The 18,856-nt window shown below is 38.2% G+C and overlaps 1 protein-coding gene across 4 annotated transcripts in view; it reads right to left on the bottom strand.

Moving 5' to 3' along the window:
• Positions 1-18,856, bottom strand: part of Tax1bp1 (Tax1 (human T cell leukemia virus type I) binding protein 1) — a 53,089-nt gene that overhangs the window by 25,362 nt on the left and 8,871 nt on the right. For 3 of the 4 annotated variants that reach the window (XM_006506370.4, NM_025816.3, NM_001355596.1), the window contains exons 3-8: positions 14,118-14,220; positions 11,951-12,138; positions 8,070-8,228; positions 4,421-4,569; positions 4,247-4,337; positions 1,690-1,875 (exon numbers count right to left, since the gene is read on the bottom strand). In XM_006506370.4, the coding sequence (XP_006506433.1) occupies positions 1,690-1,875; positions 4,247-4,337; positions 4,421-4,569; positions 8,070-8,228; positions 11,951-12,138; positions 14,118-14,220 (876 nt within the window). The remainder of the gene's footprint in view (positions 1-1,689; positions 1,876-4,246; positions 4,338-4,420; positions 4,570-8,069; positions 8,229-11,950; positions 12,139-14,117; positions 14,221-18,856) is intronic. The other variant, NM_001355595.1, reaches the window with a different exon arrangement.

Raw genomic sequence — 18,856 nt, 5'->3', positions numbered from 1 at the left:
TTGATCTAGCAATTTTAACTTCAAAAATCATTCAAAAAATTATAAATGGCATAGGCAAAGATTTGTCTTTCAGAATTCAATTAATTTTTTAAACACACTGAAATAGATTTAAATAGATTTTAAAGTGTCTAAAATGAAATTGTCTTGAATTAAACTATGCTATATATAATGAAAAGCTATGAAGCCACTATAAACAGTAGCATATAGTACATCATTAGGAGTAAAACCTAATACAGTATTTTTTGAAAAGGCAATTTGAAAATAACTATCAAAAGGTGGCACTTACCTTATGATAAAATTTTAGCCTACCAACTCCATTTGAAGGAATTTATTTAGGCACATGACTATTGTAACTTGAGCTATACAAGAGTATTAACTGGAGCATGCTCAGAAGAGCTGAAGACAGTAAACTATTAAGTACTGACTACACATATGCTGAATGACAAGAAAGAATACTATGTAGCTATAATCATGAGTGAAATAGAGCTATTAAGTGTATTCCTAGTAGTATCTTGTAGCTAGTCATGGAGCCGGACATCTTTAATCCCAGCATTCAAAAGGCAGAAAGAAGGCAGTCTCTTGAGTTTGAGCCCTGCCTGACCTACATACCAAGTTTCTGGACAGCTAGGGTTGCATAATGAGAACCTGTCTCAAAAGGAAAAAGGTTCTACAATCTCTCTCTCTCTCTCTCTCTCTCTCTCTCTCTCTCTCTCTCTCATTTGAGTTAAAATGTAAATATACATGTATAATTCATGTAACTTTAAATTACAATCTTACAATCTTATAGCAAAAAAGGATGTTAACTTTCAGTTTGTACCCTCATCACTATTTAAATTCTTTTATAACCATAAATTCACACTGCATTACAATCTACTAAAACATTTTAGCAACTAGTAATCATTTTCCTCAGTAATTAAAAATTATGTTTTTCACTGGTCTTGGTTAAATGCTAAAAAGATGCTTAAAGATATTTTTAGCATCTTAGCAAATCAAATAAATATAATCAAATACACTTTTCACATTTGCGATCTTTTAGATTAAAAAGCAACTGCAGACTTAATCAGGAACTGTAAATGCCATGGACTCCTAACATTTTTAGAGTTGCATTAATGACATCCCCAGTAGAATTCACAGCAACATGCTAAAACATCCTAACATTCATCCATAAAAGCTACGCAATAAAATAAATGTACGCATGCAAGATCATGCAGCCACTGGAAAAGATGAGGATGTACAGTGTTAGAGAGCAGATCCAACATGCTACATAAAGCAAGAGCCCAGGAAGGTGATGGGTACCTATCTATAATCTCAGTACTTAAGAGCTGGAGGCAGGAGTTCAGTAACTGTTGTGATTTTAAACTTTTTCAAAAGAAATGGTGGAGAAACTAAAGATGGCACCAGGGTAAGAGTGTCTTCCTTCCTTCCTTCCTTCCTTCCTTCCTTCCTTCCTTCCTTCCTTCCTTCCTTCCTTCCAGAGGCCATTCTAACCCCAAGCTCCAGAGGCTCCGAGTGCTTCTCCGGCCTCTGCAGGTGTTCACATGCATCACACCAGATGCATAAATAAAACTAATGTAGTGCAAATTAAAAAGGGGGATTTCTTTTTAAAAAGAGAAATCGCTGGGAAGAATTTAAAACAAGAGTAAAAAACATACTGGAGAAGTTTCAAACACATTTTTCTAAAGTTCTTACTTTATTTGAGGTTGTAAGCAGGAGAGCTCTGTACAAATTTTCCTTGTCAGCCAAGCAGGACTGCAGTTTGCTAATCTCTTCTTTGAAATGGGTAATCATGCTTTCTTTGTTTCCATCTAAATTCTTTAAAGTCTGTATCTCTGACACAAGCTTCGTATTTTCTATTTCTGTATTCTTCAAATGTACCTGTAATAAAAGTGTTTGAAATCAAGAATATTCTTGCTAACATCATAACCCAAGTTAGTCAAAGTCTAAAATACCATTATTTGGGGCTCTAGTGACATGGCTCAGGGGTAAAGAGTGCTGGCTGCTCTTCCAGAGGACCCTAGTTCAATCCTCAACACCCACAAGACAGCCCACACCTGTCTATAAGCCCAGTTCCAGAGCAAACATGCAGGCAAAACACCAATGCACATTAAATAAATACATTTAAAAAAAAAAATCAACATTATTTCTTTCTCATCCACAAATTCCAGAGGAGGAGCTGGGTGTCAGGCGACCCAAGCTCTGCAAAGCAGCAATGCAGACACAGAGTGGCAGAGCCCAGCTTTTGGAAGCTTTTGTTTCCCGCAGCAATTCATTCTGATGTCTAACTTACTACCTGACCTCTGAAAGCTTTTCCTTCACTTTAACCATTTATTTTCCATTTTAAAATGTAAATACATTCGGATGTTTTGGGCAAAAAACATCATGCTAGAGGCATATTCAGAAATTAGTGTAAAAAAGTTCTGAAAACTAGACAGGGTACATTGAAAACATAAACAATTATACTCATGTTTTTTTTTAACCTTTCTTTTAATGATGAATATATATGTGAGTATGTGGATATGTGCATTCAAATGTTAGGTGCCCACCACCAAGGCCAGAGGTTTCAGAGTTCTGGGTGGTTGAAAGTCACCTGGTATGGGTGCTAGGAACCACACTCCAGCTCTCAGTAAGATGGCTCTGGGCCACCTCTAGCCCAATTCCACTTTTTGCCTGTAAGAAGCACTATGTTGTTTATTTTCCATGTGGCTGAAGTTGCCCTCTGACTTCTATAGGCCAACTATGACAGACCAGCCCCCACACACAACATGCATTCACATCATGCATGTACATACATGCACACACTCACACAATAATTTTTGTGTAATACAGAGCAGTGGAATTACTTTTTTGCACTTGACTCTTCAAATCTACAGAAGTCTAAAGGACTAATTCCTGTTCCTAGGGATGAAATGGATCTCTGGTCCTCTAGGGCGCTCAGCAGCCCAAACCTTTAGCATCACTTCTGAAACACTACCTAATGTTCGTAACTATCAGTTCAGAAAAGTGACTTGAGGCTAACAACTTAGAATATTCATCTCAAATTTTTAAAAACTTGTTGTGTACCTATGTATATTCATATGGGGGTGTCACAGAACACACATGCTATGGTGCCAGTATGAAGGTCAGAGGACATCCCCAGATGTCAGCTTTCTTTCAACTTCTTGATAGTGTCTCTTGTCTGCCACTGTATACATCAAGCTGGCTAGCCCCAAAGCTTCCAGGACTCTCCTCTCTCCACCTCCCCCCTCGTTCCAGGAACTGGGATAACAGACCAATGCCACTGTGTCCAGCTTTATATGCACTCTTAGGATCTGGACTCGGGTTCGCACCACTTAAGTGCAAGTGCCTTTCTCACCCTTCTTCCCAGCCACTCCTTTCTATAGGAAATGTTTCTTAGATACTTAGAAAATTAGCCTCAATGTTCACCCGTGGTTAAGCTAATTTAGAGCATACTGCAGGAATGCTTTAAAAAAAATTAGAAAAATTTCAAAAAGACTTATGAGCAGAGGAGATACTTTATAAAATTATAATCTGACAATATTTTAAAAGTCAATCTGAAATATGACCATGGGGCTGGAAAAGACATTAAGGCAACTTGTGGCTAAGCCTGACAGCTGTATTCTATCTCCAGACCCCATATGGCAGAGAGAATTAACTTCTCAAAGTTATCCTCTAAGCTCCACACACACCAGCTTCTGCATGCCCACACTTGTACATACAATCACGGATGTTCATGTATATACACAACAAATAATGTAAAAAATATTAAGCATCATCACTGAAAATATGTATATTCTTAAAAGGTGAGAACACTTTATAGAAATTCTGATAAACAACTATCCTGTCATCACTAAGCTTTCATTTATTATACAGTACCTATTATGTATCTAAAACACCAGCAAATTTCCCAAATACTGCATTTCAGGGACAGTATCCACTATCGTAATCTCGTTTCCTTCCCATCTTGGACTGCTCACTCTGAAGTCAACCATCATAATTATGACACTCAAGAGGCCTTCTAGAGACAACTGAAGAACCTCCTTACAAAAGCTATGAGGATCTCCCTATTAAAGCATGGTCAACCATGGAAGTACACTGTCCAGGCCCCCCATTAGCTGACTACAGTCCTTGTCATCCTCGTGACTATAACGAGACAAGTGACCAGGCACCCAGCTGAACTGCTCTCCAATCCCCAACCCCAAAAGCCCACTGGGGCTAAGCAGAGGCCGACACTAGAAAAGGACTTTACCTTATACAGCTCCTTCTCATCCTTTTCTGTCTGCAGCTGACATTCAAGCTGCTCTCTCTCATGCTGTGCCTTCCTGAGCTTATCCTTCAAACTGTGTAAGATGAAAAAACATTAGTCAAACCCTAAGTAGCTTTGTTAATAACCGAAGTGATTTCTTTAAAATACCAGGGATACCTGTCTAGGTCAGTTTCTTTTTCAATGGCTTTATGTGTCACTGATACAATGTCCTCTTCAAGCTGTTGAACTTTAGCTGTAGCATCACTGTATCTCTTCATAAACTCTTCGTTTTCCACTCTCAAACTTTGTGATACTTCAAGAAGGCCCTTAAAGACAACAATAAAGTATCTTTCAGTAAAACAAAATTGTGTATACTTCAGAGAGCTCTCTTTTAGAAGGAGAGACAATGTGGTAGCACTAGCGCCCTTAATCCCAGTACTTGGGAAGCAGAGGCAGGCAGATCTCTATGAGTTAAAGGCCAAACTACTCTACATAGTGAGTTGTAGCACAACCAGGACTATGAAGAGAAATCCTGTCTCAAATAAATAACCAAATAATAACTTGGTTTTTCAAGACAGTGTTTCTCTGTGTAGCCCTAGCTGTTCTGGAACTCACTCTGTAGACCAGGCTGACCTCAAACTCAGAAATCTGCCTGCCTCTGCCTCCTGAGTGCTGAGATTGAATGCAGGTGCCACTATTGCCCAGCCTTAAAAGGGGTCTCCTATCTTTTGGGTACCAAGAATATACGCATTACCACTACATTTGTCTCTGATTTCTTATCATTTCAATCCCATATTTATTATCTCAAATTGTATAAACCAAGACTATAAAATAAGCCTGAAATTCTAACATTTAAACTTTCATATACTCAACCTTTTGTGTTTTTGTGAGTATATCATATGTCCATGTGAAAATATGCACACATGTATGTATAGGGTGTGCAAGCATCAAGCCTTCCCCTATCATTCTACAACTTTTTTCCTTTTGAAGCATGGTCCTTCCCTTGAGCTTAAGGAGTTTTCTTCTTGATCAGGCTGGAAGTCAGAAAGCTGGCTTGAAACTGGGGTTACAGGCTTTGCAGTGTTGCCCAGCTTGTTATATAAGTTCTGGGATTTTATTGAAAGGACGCAGATGTAGCTGTCTCTTGTGAGACTATGCCGGGGCCCAGCAAACACAGAAGTGGATGCTCACAGTCAGCTAATGGATGGATCATAGGGCTCCCAATGGAGGAGCTAGAGAAAGTAGCCAAGGAGCTAAAGGGATCTGCAACCCTATAGGTGGAACAACATTATGAGCTAACCAGTACCCCGAAGCTCTTGACTCTAGCTGCATATATATCAAAAGATGGCCTAGTCGGCCATCACTGGAAAGAGAGGCCCATTGGACTTGCAAACTTTATATGCCCCAGTACAGGGGAATACCAGGGCCAAAAAGGGGGAGTGGGTGGGCAGGGGAGTGGGGGTGGGTGGATATGGGGGACTTTTGGTATAGCATTGGAAATGTAAATGAGTTAAATACCTAATAAAAAATGGAAAAAAAAAAAATAAGTTCTGGGATCTAAACTCCAGTCCTCATGATTACAAATGCATTTAACCACCAAGCCATTTCTCTAGCTCCCAAGACTTTTGTTTGTTTTGTTCTCAAACAATGTCATGTAGTGAAGTCTGACTGAATTTGTGATGCTCTTACCTCAGCTTCCTATGTGTGAAGAGCATAAGCATGCACCACATGTCTAGCCCTTACTGTTAGCACATCAATTACTAACATAGGTTTCTCACCCCTGCTTTTCATGCACTTTTATTTCACTAACTTCTCCACCAGAGGGCAGGAAACAAAAATTAAACAAAAAATTTTTTAATTAATTTGCTTTTTGGTGTTTTGACATCTTACTTTTATTACGTCAGTGACAACTCAGGTCTCATAGGACACTGTGGAGGTTAAGACCCACTAAGTGTCATACGAGCACTACAACACATGCCTGTATCTAAACCATTGCTCCTAATGAACTCAGCATGACTCAAAGACGAAAATAAATATCCAAGGCTGTTACAACATATATAAAAATAAAATAGAACCTTCTTTACACAGATACTTTAAAGCTTAAAATATCTTCATCCCATAAATTATGACAAGCATCTAGTAGCTTATGAAAGCTTGATCAAGGTCCCCGCTAAGTTTCTCTCCTAGCTAATTAATAAAACTTTGGCTAAAGTATAATAAGGTATACAAAGGTGCTGTTATGGAAAACTATATGCCAAAAGAACTGATAAGTCAAACTATTTCATTTTCTAAAAGCTGAGTATGATAGGACATATCTCCAATGGCCAACACTCAGGAGACTACGTAAGAAGATAAGCAAGCCTGATATCAGCCTGGTTTACATAAGCAAGACCCTATCTTAAAGGAACAAGATGGAAGACAAATGAAGGAGGGTGGAAGAAATTAAGAAACACTGCACTAATGACCAAATTAATAATTATTAAGTAATAGGGCCTTATTGGCCAGAAGAATAGAACAAATACAACTTAAGAGAAAATTCAATCCATCCATAGGCATGAAGCTAGCCATCTAGCTATAACATTGAAATTGTGAGGCATATTTTTCTACAACTAAAAGTTATTTTTGTGAAAATTATTACATAAATCAATGACTATAGTAAGTAGTCACCTTTTTTTCTACAGATGTTAGTTTCAAACTCAAATCCAGTTTTTTACATATAGTCATTTTTCTTTGCTCAAGAAAAAAAAATGGCTACCTTAACTAGGTGGGGATTTTTTGTTTTCTTTGAAGGGTAATTTATCACCTTTCTCTCATTAAGAATTTCACATTTTTGTCTCACAATGTACTCAGGTTACTGACTTCTGCCTTGTTTCTGCTCCTGTTTGAGTGTTCAGGGCAAAGGCTATTGCTATTATGTAGCCTATTCTGTTGAGAACCTGGTCACAACAGAACCTCAGTCTTCCTGCCTCACTGAGTGCTGAGGCCACAGGCATGTACCACCATGAGTGCTGAGGTCGCAGGCATGTAGCATCATGCCTACCTAAATTATAGTTTTTGAAGAGTAATTTCAATTTCTTCATTCTACCTTCCATTTATTTTGTGTTTATTCCTATGTGAATTTCTCACATCCCAAAGCCTTCCTCCTCAAATCTAGCATATAATACAGAACTAGATGTGAAATACTGAGAAATGGCTGTCAGAAAGCTGGCATGGTTGTTCATGCCTGTAATCTTAGTACTAGGAAGGCAGAGGGTGGTTTCCAAGATTTCAAGGCCCAGGCTACATAGTAAAAACAACAACAACCAACAACAAATTCAGAGAACTATTATCAATAAGCCTGGTACTGAAAATCTTTAAGTATTTTGCCTATTTAAAAATGTAAAAGAGACTGTGGCAGAAGATTAATGGGAACTGACATTCTTAGGGCTGGAGAGATGGTTCAGTAGGTAAAGAGCACTTGTTGCTCTTAGAGAAGACCAAAGATCTAGTCCTAGCAACCAGAGGACCTGCCCCCAATTTTGATTCCAAAGGCATCAGGCATGCAAATAATGCACATGGAGACAAAATACCCATACATATAAAAACTAAAATGAATAAATTTAAAAATTATATAATTATAATACATATAAATATATATAATAAAATATAAAATTATATAAATTATATATATACACATACACTTATTAATGTAAATGCACACACATATATGATGTGCACACACACACACACACACACACACACACACACACACGTATACACACTACTTTCCTCAAGACCCAGTTTTCAATGCTCCTAAATGCTTCCATTTTAGAAAGGTATAGCAAACCTTCTGCTCAGCCTGCAATTGCTCACACCGCCCTTTCTCCTGGCTCAGTTCTCTCTCCATTCTTCCAACTTGTTCTCTCAGCTGTGCTGTTTCTTTTTCAAGAACAGCTATCAACTTTAACAATTCTTCTTTTTCTTTCAGGGTCTTCTCAATTTTCAGCTGTATTTAAAAAAAAACTCAAATTGATTTTTATCATAAAATATTACAACTTTAGTTTTTTACTTTAAAAAAAAATTCACAAAAAAATTGTAAATTCACAAATTTTTACATTTTGCCTACTGCATAGCATTCAGCCTATAATCCTTCTGTTAAAAAGGCCCTGTTCTCACAGATAAGCACTAGGGAAACCAGGAATGTTAAAACAAGCATCCCTCTTTAAGGGAGGGATATATACCTGTTTTTCGCCCAGAAGGCTAGATTGGATTTAGTAGCCAGTTAACCTGTGCTATCCTGTAGGGCCAGGTCACACCTCAATCTCTAAAAGTATTATGTTTACCTCAGACTCCTTCTCCCCAGACAATGTTTCTCAATCAACAGAGTCCATCCTTTGGGGAGATGTCATGTGTACTTGATGGCTTGGTGACCTGGATGCTATCTATGACTGAGACCACACCAGATCCTTCCCTAGACCCTTAAACTGTAGAACTCATCTTTACAGAAGAAGCCACAGGTATTTTGCACAAGACTTTAGATGAAGTTACGCTTCAAGCTTTAGTGTGCACTTGAGATTGAGATAAGTGTTTAGCAGGAAACTTTTTCCAAATTGTAGTAAACATAAATATACCTAAAATAACCTGTCCCCGTCAGACTCTACAAGTCTGAGCCGACACTGGCTACTGGGCTGTGTTACACTGGATGCCTTCTTGCCTCACATGAATTGTTACTCTGCTGGCACTGCTGTTTGCAGAGACCCCCCCCCCCAAACTGTTTTAAGTAAAAATGCAAATTGAAAGGCTAAGGCTACAATACTATACTAACTCTAGCAGATTCTTATGGGGAATGCTGATAATTACTCAATTCTGCAAAACAGGAACTCCAGTAGGAAACACAAAGCAAAACCTAAATCAAAGGACCAAACATGGTCATAAATAAAATGGCTAGTCTTTATAACAACAAGTCTTTGCTTCTAACCGGAGAAAAGCAGAGACGCAGGAAGAATTTATAAAGAAGGTATTTAGCTGATAAATGTTTTTCATCCAAAAATCCCCATATTAAGCTTTCCAGGGTTGTAGAATCCTAGATATAAATGACTAAAATCTAAACCTACGAAAGCTGAACTGCTAAACTCTTCTGGAATAATCTTTTTATTCAAATGCATAGAATAAATGTTCTCAAAATGGAAAAGCTGATAGGAAGGATGGAAAGGAGAACTGGAGGATATGACCAAAACAAAGGTACATACTGTGGGAAACTTTCCAGGATAAATAAAAAGGTAAAAGTTTAACTACTCAATTGTCATACCTATTGAAAATTAAATTATACCTAATAAGCCAACGGAAAATTAAGACCAAGCAAGAACATCAATCCTAAGAGTTAATGGCATTATTAACACAGCATTAATCTGACTGAAAACTTTGTAGCAGATTAGAAATGATCAGTCTTCACCTAGTACAACAAACATTTTCAGAATCAAACTTTTTCAGTGATTAGTTTATAACACTTAATAAAAGATTTACTAAAGCTTAGTAGGAAAATTTTAAAGATTTTAAATTTGATTAAAATTTGTATAAATCTAAGTCTGGAGATAAAACTCAAAAAACAGACTTGCCTAACATGTGTCAAGATCCTGAATGTAACGATTTTTTTGGTTTGTTTAGTCTTTTATGTTTTTGGTTTTTGGGGTTTTTTAGTATACAAATTGTCTACAACCACACCAAGCAAGGGTGAACGTGCCAGATCTTTTCTGATCTTGGAAGTTAAGCAGGGTTGGATCTGGTTAGTACTTGGATGGGAAACAATAAAACAATAAATCTCTTTTCTGCTTCAAATTTCTATTTTGAAATCTTTTAAGAACAAATATAGCCCTCAATTTACTAATCATCAATATGCTGCCTTGTTCATTTCCCATTTTATTCTTTTGGAGAGCAGAACAAAACAGGGTCTTACTTATATCATAGCCTAGACTGGCCTAAAATTCTGCCCCCTGCTTTTGCTTCCCAGATGCTGGGATTAAATATGTATGCCACTACATCTGGCTTATATTATAAATGCATTAGTTTATGTGATTTTGTTTTAATTTCCTAAGCCATCCAAAATAAAATTATTGACATTCCACCCCTAAGAACCTTAGATCACCTCTAATAAGTGCGGTATCCTTCCAAACCACTACTGTGATCATAGCTAAGAAAGTTAGAATAATTATACCAGCCAATAGATATCCTTTGGTCAAGCATCCCATACTATCCCTAAAATGTCTTTTTATTTTATTTTATTCTATTATCCAATTCAGGCTCACAAGTTCAAAAACTTTATCTCATTAATCACTTAGTGTACAGTGTTCATAAAATCATTAAAGACACCAATGAATGTAGAATTTTAAGAACTTTTCAGAAAACAAAACCATTTTTATCTCAGAAATATTTCCCAAGAGACAGCAATTAAAATTTTTATAGCACAGCTTTTGTGGAGCAAAGAAAAAGAACAAATAACCTGGGCTGCGTCCCAATTAGAGAAAAGGCTCCCGAGGCATGGGGAGCAAATGCCCATCATGTGCAGGGCTTGAGATAAGGGTGCTCTGACAAGTATTCAAAAGCCCTGCACATCAGTGCTAACTGCATTCCTAGGAGCAGGGTTTACTTCAGTGTCTCTGACTAACATTCAAATACGAGGCTAAAAACCCTGATCAGAGGCAGTTGTCACTACAAAATGTTTCAGTCACCCTATAAAAGTTGCATTTCGTATTTAAGATAAGAGAGGAATTTCTGGGAAAGGGAAGGAAAGATATGAAGAATTCACAGTTCCTTCTAACTCCTGGATGAACTGTCTTTGAACAGCCTGACAGTGGAAGACAGTGTAGCCTCTTATCTTTCCTTTTATAGTCTCAGTTCTTAAAGGTAAACAAAGAAAAAAATCAAAAGACCCATCTGTCTATAAAGAAAAACCAAGCACCTACAATATATGAAATATAGATGTAATTGACAAAAAATACAGTAACCAATCTAAAATGCTATTTTTAAAACGAAAGGACTGATAAATACAGTCAGTCACATTGTTTCAAAGAACAGTCTAGCTTCCAGATATAAAGTAGAAAATGTGATCTTGAAAAAGAACTTTGTTTCTCATTTTACAATTACTAAAAACCTAAAGCATATGACATCCTCCTCGGACCACTGAGCCCCCAGTATTCAGCTCCAAACCCTGAACCACAGCTGGATGCACCGCTACACTGCATCTCCCAGCAGCTCCATCCCTAACTCTGACAATTCAGCTATCAACTGGATTAGGATGCCTGAAGACAAAAGCTCCAGGCAAGGAAAGAGGAGGCAAGCCCATGTCTCCGTGGTTCCAAAGGCTGCCCTACTGCACTAGTTACTGCACACATGACATTAGCCCTGAATCAGGCAGCTATCTTCTCAGCATTCATCTGACAAGTACCACAACAGAACCACAAAATAACCATAATAGAAAGACTAGCCCCACCAGCTAGTCTAGCCCAACTGGCAAACTCCAGGTCCAATGGGAAACTTTGCCTCAAAAGTAAGACTGAGAACGGCTAAGGAAAACAGTTAACATTGACTTCTGGCCTCTACACATAGACTCACAATTTTAGATTTAAAACATTTCTGGTAGCGCCTCTTGGCATAATCTGAAAATTCTCACAGCTATCAACTGGATTAGGATACCAGTCAAAGTAAACTCTATACCTCACTGTAGGTGCTCACCTCAAGAAGGCCAGCTTTTGTGGTTACCACCAACATATCGGAATTGCCTTCATCTTCCATAGTGAGCAGCTCTTCAACTGGAGAAGCAGCTCGGAACTGGAAAGGAGTACTTGCTCCACGAATTTCACCCTTATGGGTGACGTAACAGAACTGATAAAATTCTCCATCATCATTTGGAAGGTAATATCCTAAGAGGTGGGTAACAAAAATTATTAAGCTTGCTACTTTAAAATGCTAATTTATTAATAATACTTTCCTTCCTCCATACTATTATTCTGAACATATCTAGAATGAGTCTTTCCTATTGTTCACAAATTTATCAGTCCAAGTTATACTTTCTTCTCAAACATAGCCCAAAGTTGTCTCTCTTAGATATAAACATATATATGAATTCCCCCTTTATCTTTATTAATTTTTTTATTTATATGTGTTTTGTCTGTGTGTATGCCTGTGCACCACCTGCATTGGTGGTACCTGCAGAGAATAGAAAGAGGCATCAGATCCATGTGGTCTGGAATTAAACGGATAATAATGAGTTGCCACAAGCACACTGGAGATGGAACCTAGGTCCTCTGCAAGAACAGACAGTGTTCTTAACCACTGAGTCATCTCTCGAGCCTCTCCCCCTGCATCTTAACTATGGCAAAATCAACTCAAAGAGAGGCAAGTTTGTACTTTACAAGGAGTAAGAAGATTAATGGAGGAGAAATAAGGGAAGACCTAATAAAAATCTAAGGACAGGGAGTAGGACTGGGAAATACATGATTTAAGAAATATTTCCTCCAATTGGACATTCGCTGTATGTAAAAAGAAATATTAACTACAAAAATATGTTATATATGTGAACTGTGTAAAGGCAAAGAGGATGAGACCATTGGTACAGCACAAGAAAACTCTGTAAGATTTGCAACTACAGAGCTCTATTTAACATATGAATGAAGCCATCTAAGCCACTTAGGCGCTATAGCTATTTATAACATTGGCTACCATATGAAAACTAATTATGTTCAATGTTTAGTTTCTTCTTCTCCAGTTTGTTACCCTCTCTTTTTAATTTTGCTGGACTGTCCTAACTAAAATCAATCTTCACTTCTTTAAATATCCACACAGAATGGTTTTACTTAAAAACCCATCAATTCTATACTCAATATTACTACGTACAATGCACATGCCTTTGGGGGTGCGGAGGCTAGGGGGGTACTGAAGATTGAACCCATGGCCTCACTTGAGCTAAGCTTTACCACTGAACTATCCACCTCTCAAAAGAGTTGATGTTGAGACACGGTCTTAAACATACAATCCTTCAAAGGCCCAGTCATTCCCAGTTAACTCTTTGCCTTGAGATTGTCTCTAGAAGCTACTGCAGTGCTACTACAGTGTCCACCAATAACTGTAAACCCCCAATAAATTCTTTCCTCTATACGTTGTCTTGCTCACAATGTCTTATTACAGCAAAAGAAAAGCAAGACAGTATTCCTTTATTCTATCTTTTGAGACACACATAGTACAAGTTCATTATCTACAGTTAGACTAAAGTGCAATCACAGCACAATAATACATTTTACTCCTATCCAGATATAAACTCTGGCCAGGGGACCCATGATGAAAATCTCTCAGTTACTATTTCCCAGTGTGTATTCCTAGTAAACCCAATGGTCTTCTTAAATCCACGGTTATACATTTCCACAAATAATCCCAAAGGAGCCAGAAAGAGGAAAACAATGCCCCTGAAACAAGTGCACATTACAGTTTGTCCCTTATAAGGGACAAATCAAAACTGGCATAAATGAAAGGGTCTTCTGAACATACAAATGAATGAATATTGTGGCAACCTCAACTTCATCATTGGTTGATATTCCTTTCCTATACATGCAATCAATCCTTAGCTTGTGTGTGAGGATATGTACTTCTGTCCTCCTACTTGTCTCCCTTCCCTTGTTAATGCTTACATTTAAACCTGCAACACAACCTTTTCTTAAGAAACTCCAAGTTTGCTTCATTTAAAAAAAGCAGTGTTCTGAGTAGCTATGAAAACCCCTTGTGCCCTACACATGGCATTTACAGTCATCTGACTTTCACTCAACAAAGACTCATCTAAACACTCTGAAACAGAGAACTACAACAGAGGCTGCTGGCTTGATCAAGTCCTTCAGTTTCTAATTCTCACCTTGAAATGCTAGTACACAATTGACTGTTGATCCTTCCACATAATGTTCAGGCATAGGAGACCATAAAAATGTGTAATAGTCACGAGCAGTACTCCATCCAACCTAAAGGAGAAAAATTTAAGAAAGAATATAACTAATTACCTTAATACTAGCTAGATACAACATTTTAATTACACCCTAAAGTTAAAATATGCACTTAAAATTTTAAAATCTTGAGTTATGAGGTGTGATGGTTTGTATATTCTTAGACCAGGGAATAGCACCATTTGGAGGTGTGGCCTTGTTGGAATAGGTGTGACCTGGTTGGAGTAGGTGTGTCACTGTGGGTGTGGGTATAAGAGCCTCACTCTAGTTGCCTGGAAGTCAGTCTTCCACTAGCAGCCTTTGGATGAAGATGTAGAACTCTCAGCTCTGCCTGTGCCATGCCTGCCTAGATACTGCCATGCTCTCACCTTGATGATAATGGACTGAACCTCTGAACCTGCAAGCCAGCCCCAATTAAATGTTGTTTTTTATAAGACTTGCCTTGGTCATGGTATCTGTTCACAGCAGTAAAACCCTAATACATTAGGCATGTCTAATTATGATTAAACTGTGACCAAAAGTTATAGTAATTTATGTAAACTGAATGAAGTCTCTACTATATATTCAAAGTGCTACCTAATTTCTCCAAGACAATGGAAACACACACATGATCAAATACAAAATCTTCTGGTTTATTTAAAATTATTATGCTACTATACCCTGTGGATTTTTGTGTGCACAGATTCAAGATTATGAGAGGCCAAAGGTCAATGTTGAGTGTCTTCCTCAATTGCTCTCCACCTTGTTATGAGGCAGGGTCTCTCACTGACCCTGAAGCTCACTGATGTGGCTGGATTAGGTGGCCAGCAAACACTACAGATCCTTCTTTCTCTGCCTGCCTGCTCAATGTCAGGATTACAGACATGTAGGCCCAGCTTTATAACATGGGTGCTGGAGATTCAAATTCAAGTCCTTATAGCAATTTACTGATTAAGCCAGCTTCCTAGCCCCTCTATTATGTACTTTTTAATAACTTAATGTTTTATACCTCATACTTAGGGTCTGGGTTTTTTGGGGGGGAGGGGGGCGGAGGGGCTCTTGCATTGTTTTAGTAAGTACTCTCCTGTAACTTAAATCACTAATCTCTCATCTTTGGCAAGTTCTGTCTGAAAGCAATTTGTATATCTTGGGTGAGGAGAGTATTTACATTCTAAGAGATTAACATATTTTCATCTTAGATGTATTCTAGGGAAGATGTTCAAAGCATACTGAATGAACTCATATGAGAAAGATCCTTAAAAAACCCAGTACCATATACAATATACAATAATAAAAATTAAAATATATGTAATATTTTCAACTCAAATATAGACATTACAGATCTCAAACTGTGTTTTCTAAACAAAATAGACTGTGCTAAATATTGACTATTAGAAAGTCACAGTCTTAGATGATATGTTCTATGGTTTTGCTAAATTCGTGTGTGTGTGTGTGTATGTTGTGTACACATGTGCTGGTTCAGACATACCACAAGACAACATCTGGGAGTCAGTACTCTGCCCTCTGGGCACTCCAGCTGCCTGCCCTGATATTACTTTCTGAGCTATCTTTAGCAGCCCCATGTCCTACAATTTTGATTAGCCACCATTAACAACCAAAACAAGATTGAAGATGTGTGCCATTAGTGAGAGCTAATAGAATTTGAGCTTACGAAGCTCTTAGCCACTAGTACTCTTATTCATTTCCTAGCAGAACAGAAGATACCCTTTCACACGTTCTGAAACTCTACCTCTTTCCCTCCAACACTGGCACTAGTTCCCTAGATGCACACTTGATAAAAAGACAAGAGGGGAAAAAACCAGGAATAAAAGAAAAGGCTTTCCTTTGGCTACATTGTGAAAATTACAAAATGTCTGAAAGAGTCTTCTGCCAAGTAAGTGAAAGTGAAATTGGAGAAATGTGGAGAAGATAAAATAAAGAGTCTCACAGCCCACGCTCTGCTCCCAGGCAGTCAGCGATTTCACAGTGCACAATCCAGAAAATCCTTTGGAAGAACTCCAAAAACCCATTACAAAAACAAGTACTCCAGGTGAGCTAAAAGAGGCATTGTTTTCTAACAACCACAAGGCTTTCCCCTCAGTAGGCTCAACTCTGCAGGCTGTGCAGCTTCACTCCTGCCGGCAGTCAGGAAGAGCCGGACATGGACCTCGCATACAGACTTTTAGATGGACTGCACAGGTTTCTGCCTCACCTGAGTTGACAGCAACAAAACCAGGACGATTTGGGTGCCTAGGCACTGGGGAAAAAAAGGACTGATTGTTCAACATCCGATTCCAACTGAGGGCATGCAGTACCACAGACAGACACAAGAGGGAGAAAGAGTACAAACTCCGGAAACAAGCAATATTTTAAGGTTGGGAAATTACACAAAAGAGCTACAACATAACATATCTCAGTGAAAGATTGAAGGGGGATCCAGAGAATCTTTGGGCAGGGTATATGGTGAACTTCTTTCCAGTACAAACAAATCTGAAATGAGTCAAAGAGGATGCTGCTTTGTGGAAATCACAAAATGGAAAAATTCTTCTGAAGAACAGAAGATCCAAAGGAAGAAAATAAAAGAAACATCATTAAGCTAAAAGAAACAGAGTTCAATAAATTATCTGACCAACAATCCAAAATAATACTTTTAATTAAATTCAATGTACTCCAATAATCAACTATACAAAAATAATGAAGCAAACAAAAAAATAGCCATCTACTCTGGAGATGAAGAATACAATAAGTGAACTGAAAAATTCACAAAAGGAAATCTAAACGACTAAAGCAGAATAAAGATTCTGCAAACTCGGCCAGACACTGACTACCAGCAAGTCTGAGGCCTCCTACCTGGGTTTCAGAGCTTGAGGGGGGCGGGGGTGAGCATGTGTGTAAACTCAATGGATAAAAGGCTTTTCCACCACGCCTGACAACCCAAGTTCAATCACTGGAACCCACATGGTAGGAAGACAAGAACTGACTCCTGAAAATTGTCCTCTTGACCTGGACACACACATGTACATACACACACACAGAGAGACAGGCACTAATACACATGTCCACAGAAAATTAACTAAATGCAATTTTAAATTTTAATATTAATAGCTGAGTCAGGGAATACAAAAGGGTATGAAAAAGGGGGTTGAACATAAAAGAACCTATCAATAAAAACAATATAAACAGAGTAGTGGTGCACATCTTTAATCCATTACTCATGAGGCTGAGAAAGGACTGTGAAGTCAAAGCCAGCCTGGGTAGTAGTAAAAGACAAGATGTAAGGTAAAAAAAAGGAAATAAAATATAGCCATCAAAGGCTGAAGACTCTAGAAAGAAACAGACCGCCTTAGAGCATATTTCTAAAAGTAGCAGCTGAAACTTACTAGGTATGAAAAAGAAAATGGACAAAGTACAAAAATTAAAAATAGCTAAACATGGTGCTCTATGTCTAGAGTCCCAGATTTTGGAAGAGTCAGGTAAACCGAGGCTTTAGAGAGTTTAAGGGCAGCCTAGACTACATAAGAAAACCCTGTCTCTATAAACAAAACAACCTCAAAGCACCTTAACTAGGCTAAGCCCAAGGAGACACCAAGACGCATTATTATCAAGCTGCCAAAGGTCTTTAAGCAGCAAGGAAAAAGTCACCATACAAGGGTGACTACTACCTGCAGATTTCTCAGCCAAAACATTACAAGCCAGAGGAAACCTTTATCATACTATAATGGGTGGCTTAAATCACTTCTTCCAACAAAATGTTTTAAGAAATAAGAAAAGCTTGAAACAAAACATTCAAACAGTTTTAGATCTACTATCCACAGCAGTTAACTAGTTTATTATCTCTGCAGAATAGGTTTATTTGTGGAAACAGCATGTAAGACTCATCAAATGGCAGAGGACTTCACCATGGGGTCTTCATAGAAACCTAAGTTTGGGAGCCTAAGCTTGTATTGCAGCCAAAATAATATAACAGACTCTGAGCCTTGGCATTTTGTGGGCAGGGCCTATGATTCTTGCGTGCCCAAGCATGCACACCAAACTCAGAGTTCTGAGAGCTAGTTAACAGAACTTGTGATTGAGACCCTTCGGGTTATTCACCTTGGGTTTCACAAATTCAAGATAAGCTGGGCTACACAGTGAGGTCTGGCCACAGTTAAGATTCTGCCCCGAGGGAAAAAAAGAAAGAAGAAAATGAAAAAAGATTTAAGGCTTTAGCTACATCATAAATGTCCTATAGTAAGAACCTGGTTCAATTAACTAAATGAACTGATTCAATGAATATGTACATAAATATTATGACACATTTGGCCTTATCCAGATCCTCCACTCTTTCAACCCCTTTGCTGATTCAAGTAAGGGTAATGACCTGCTTCCTATGGGCACTGAGGATTATTTTCATATTCAAATTCAACAGAGAAATGGCAGGAAGACCCTGATCCAAAGCCTCAGGGATGATTATGTTAAGAGGAAAAGGCATTTAAGACATTTTGCCTGCAATGGTACTTTAATTGTGCATCTAGAATATGGAGAGTACTTCAGCTGAAGGGATGACCTTCTCAAGAACACATGCCAGTTCCTGACAGAGACTGGACAATCAGCTGAAGGTTCCCAAGTTTTAAGTGCTTGTGACTCGCTGAAGCTCAAGTGAGAATTTCCTTGCAATGAGTAGATTCTCCCTTCC

The sequence above is a fragment of the Mus musculus genome, chromosome 6 (genome assembly GCF_000001635.26).
Source record: "Mus musculus strain C57BL/6J chromosome 6, GRCm38.p6 C57BL/6J".
Taxonomy (NCBI): domain Eukaryota; kingdom Metazoa; phylum Chordata; class Mammalia; order Rodentia; family Muridae; genus Mus; species Mus musculus.
The sequence above is the reverse complement of the archived record's forward strand: the minus strand, read 5'-3'. Positions and strand labels throughout refer to the sequence as shown.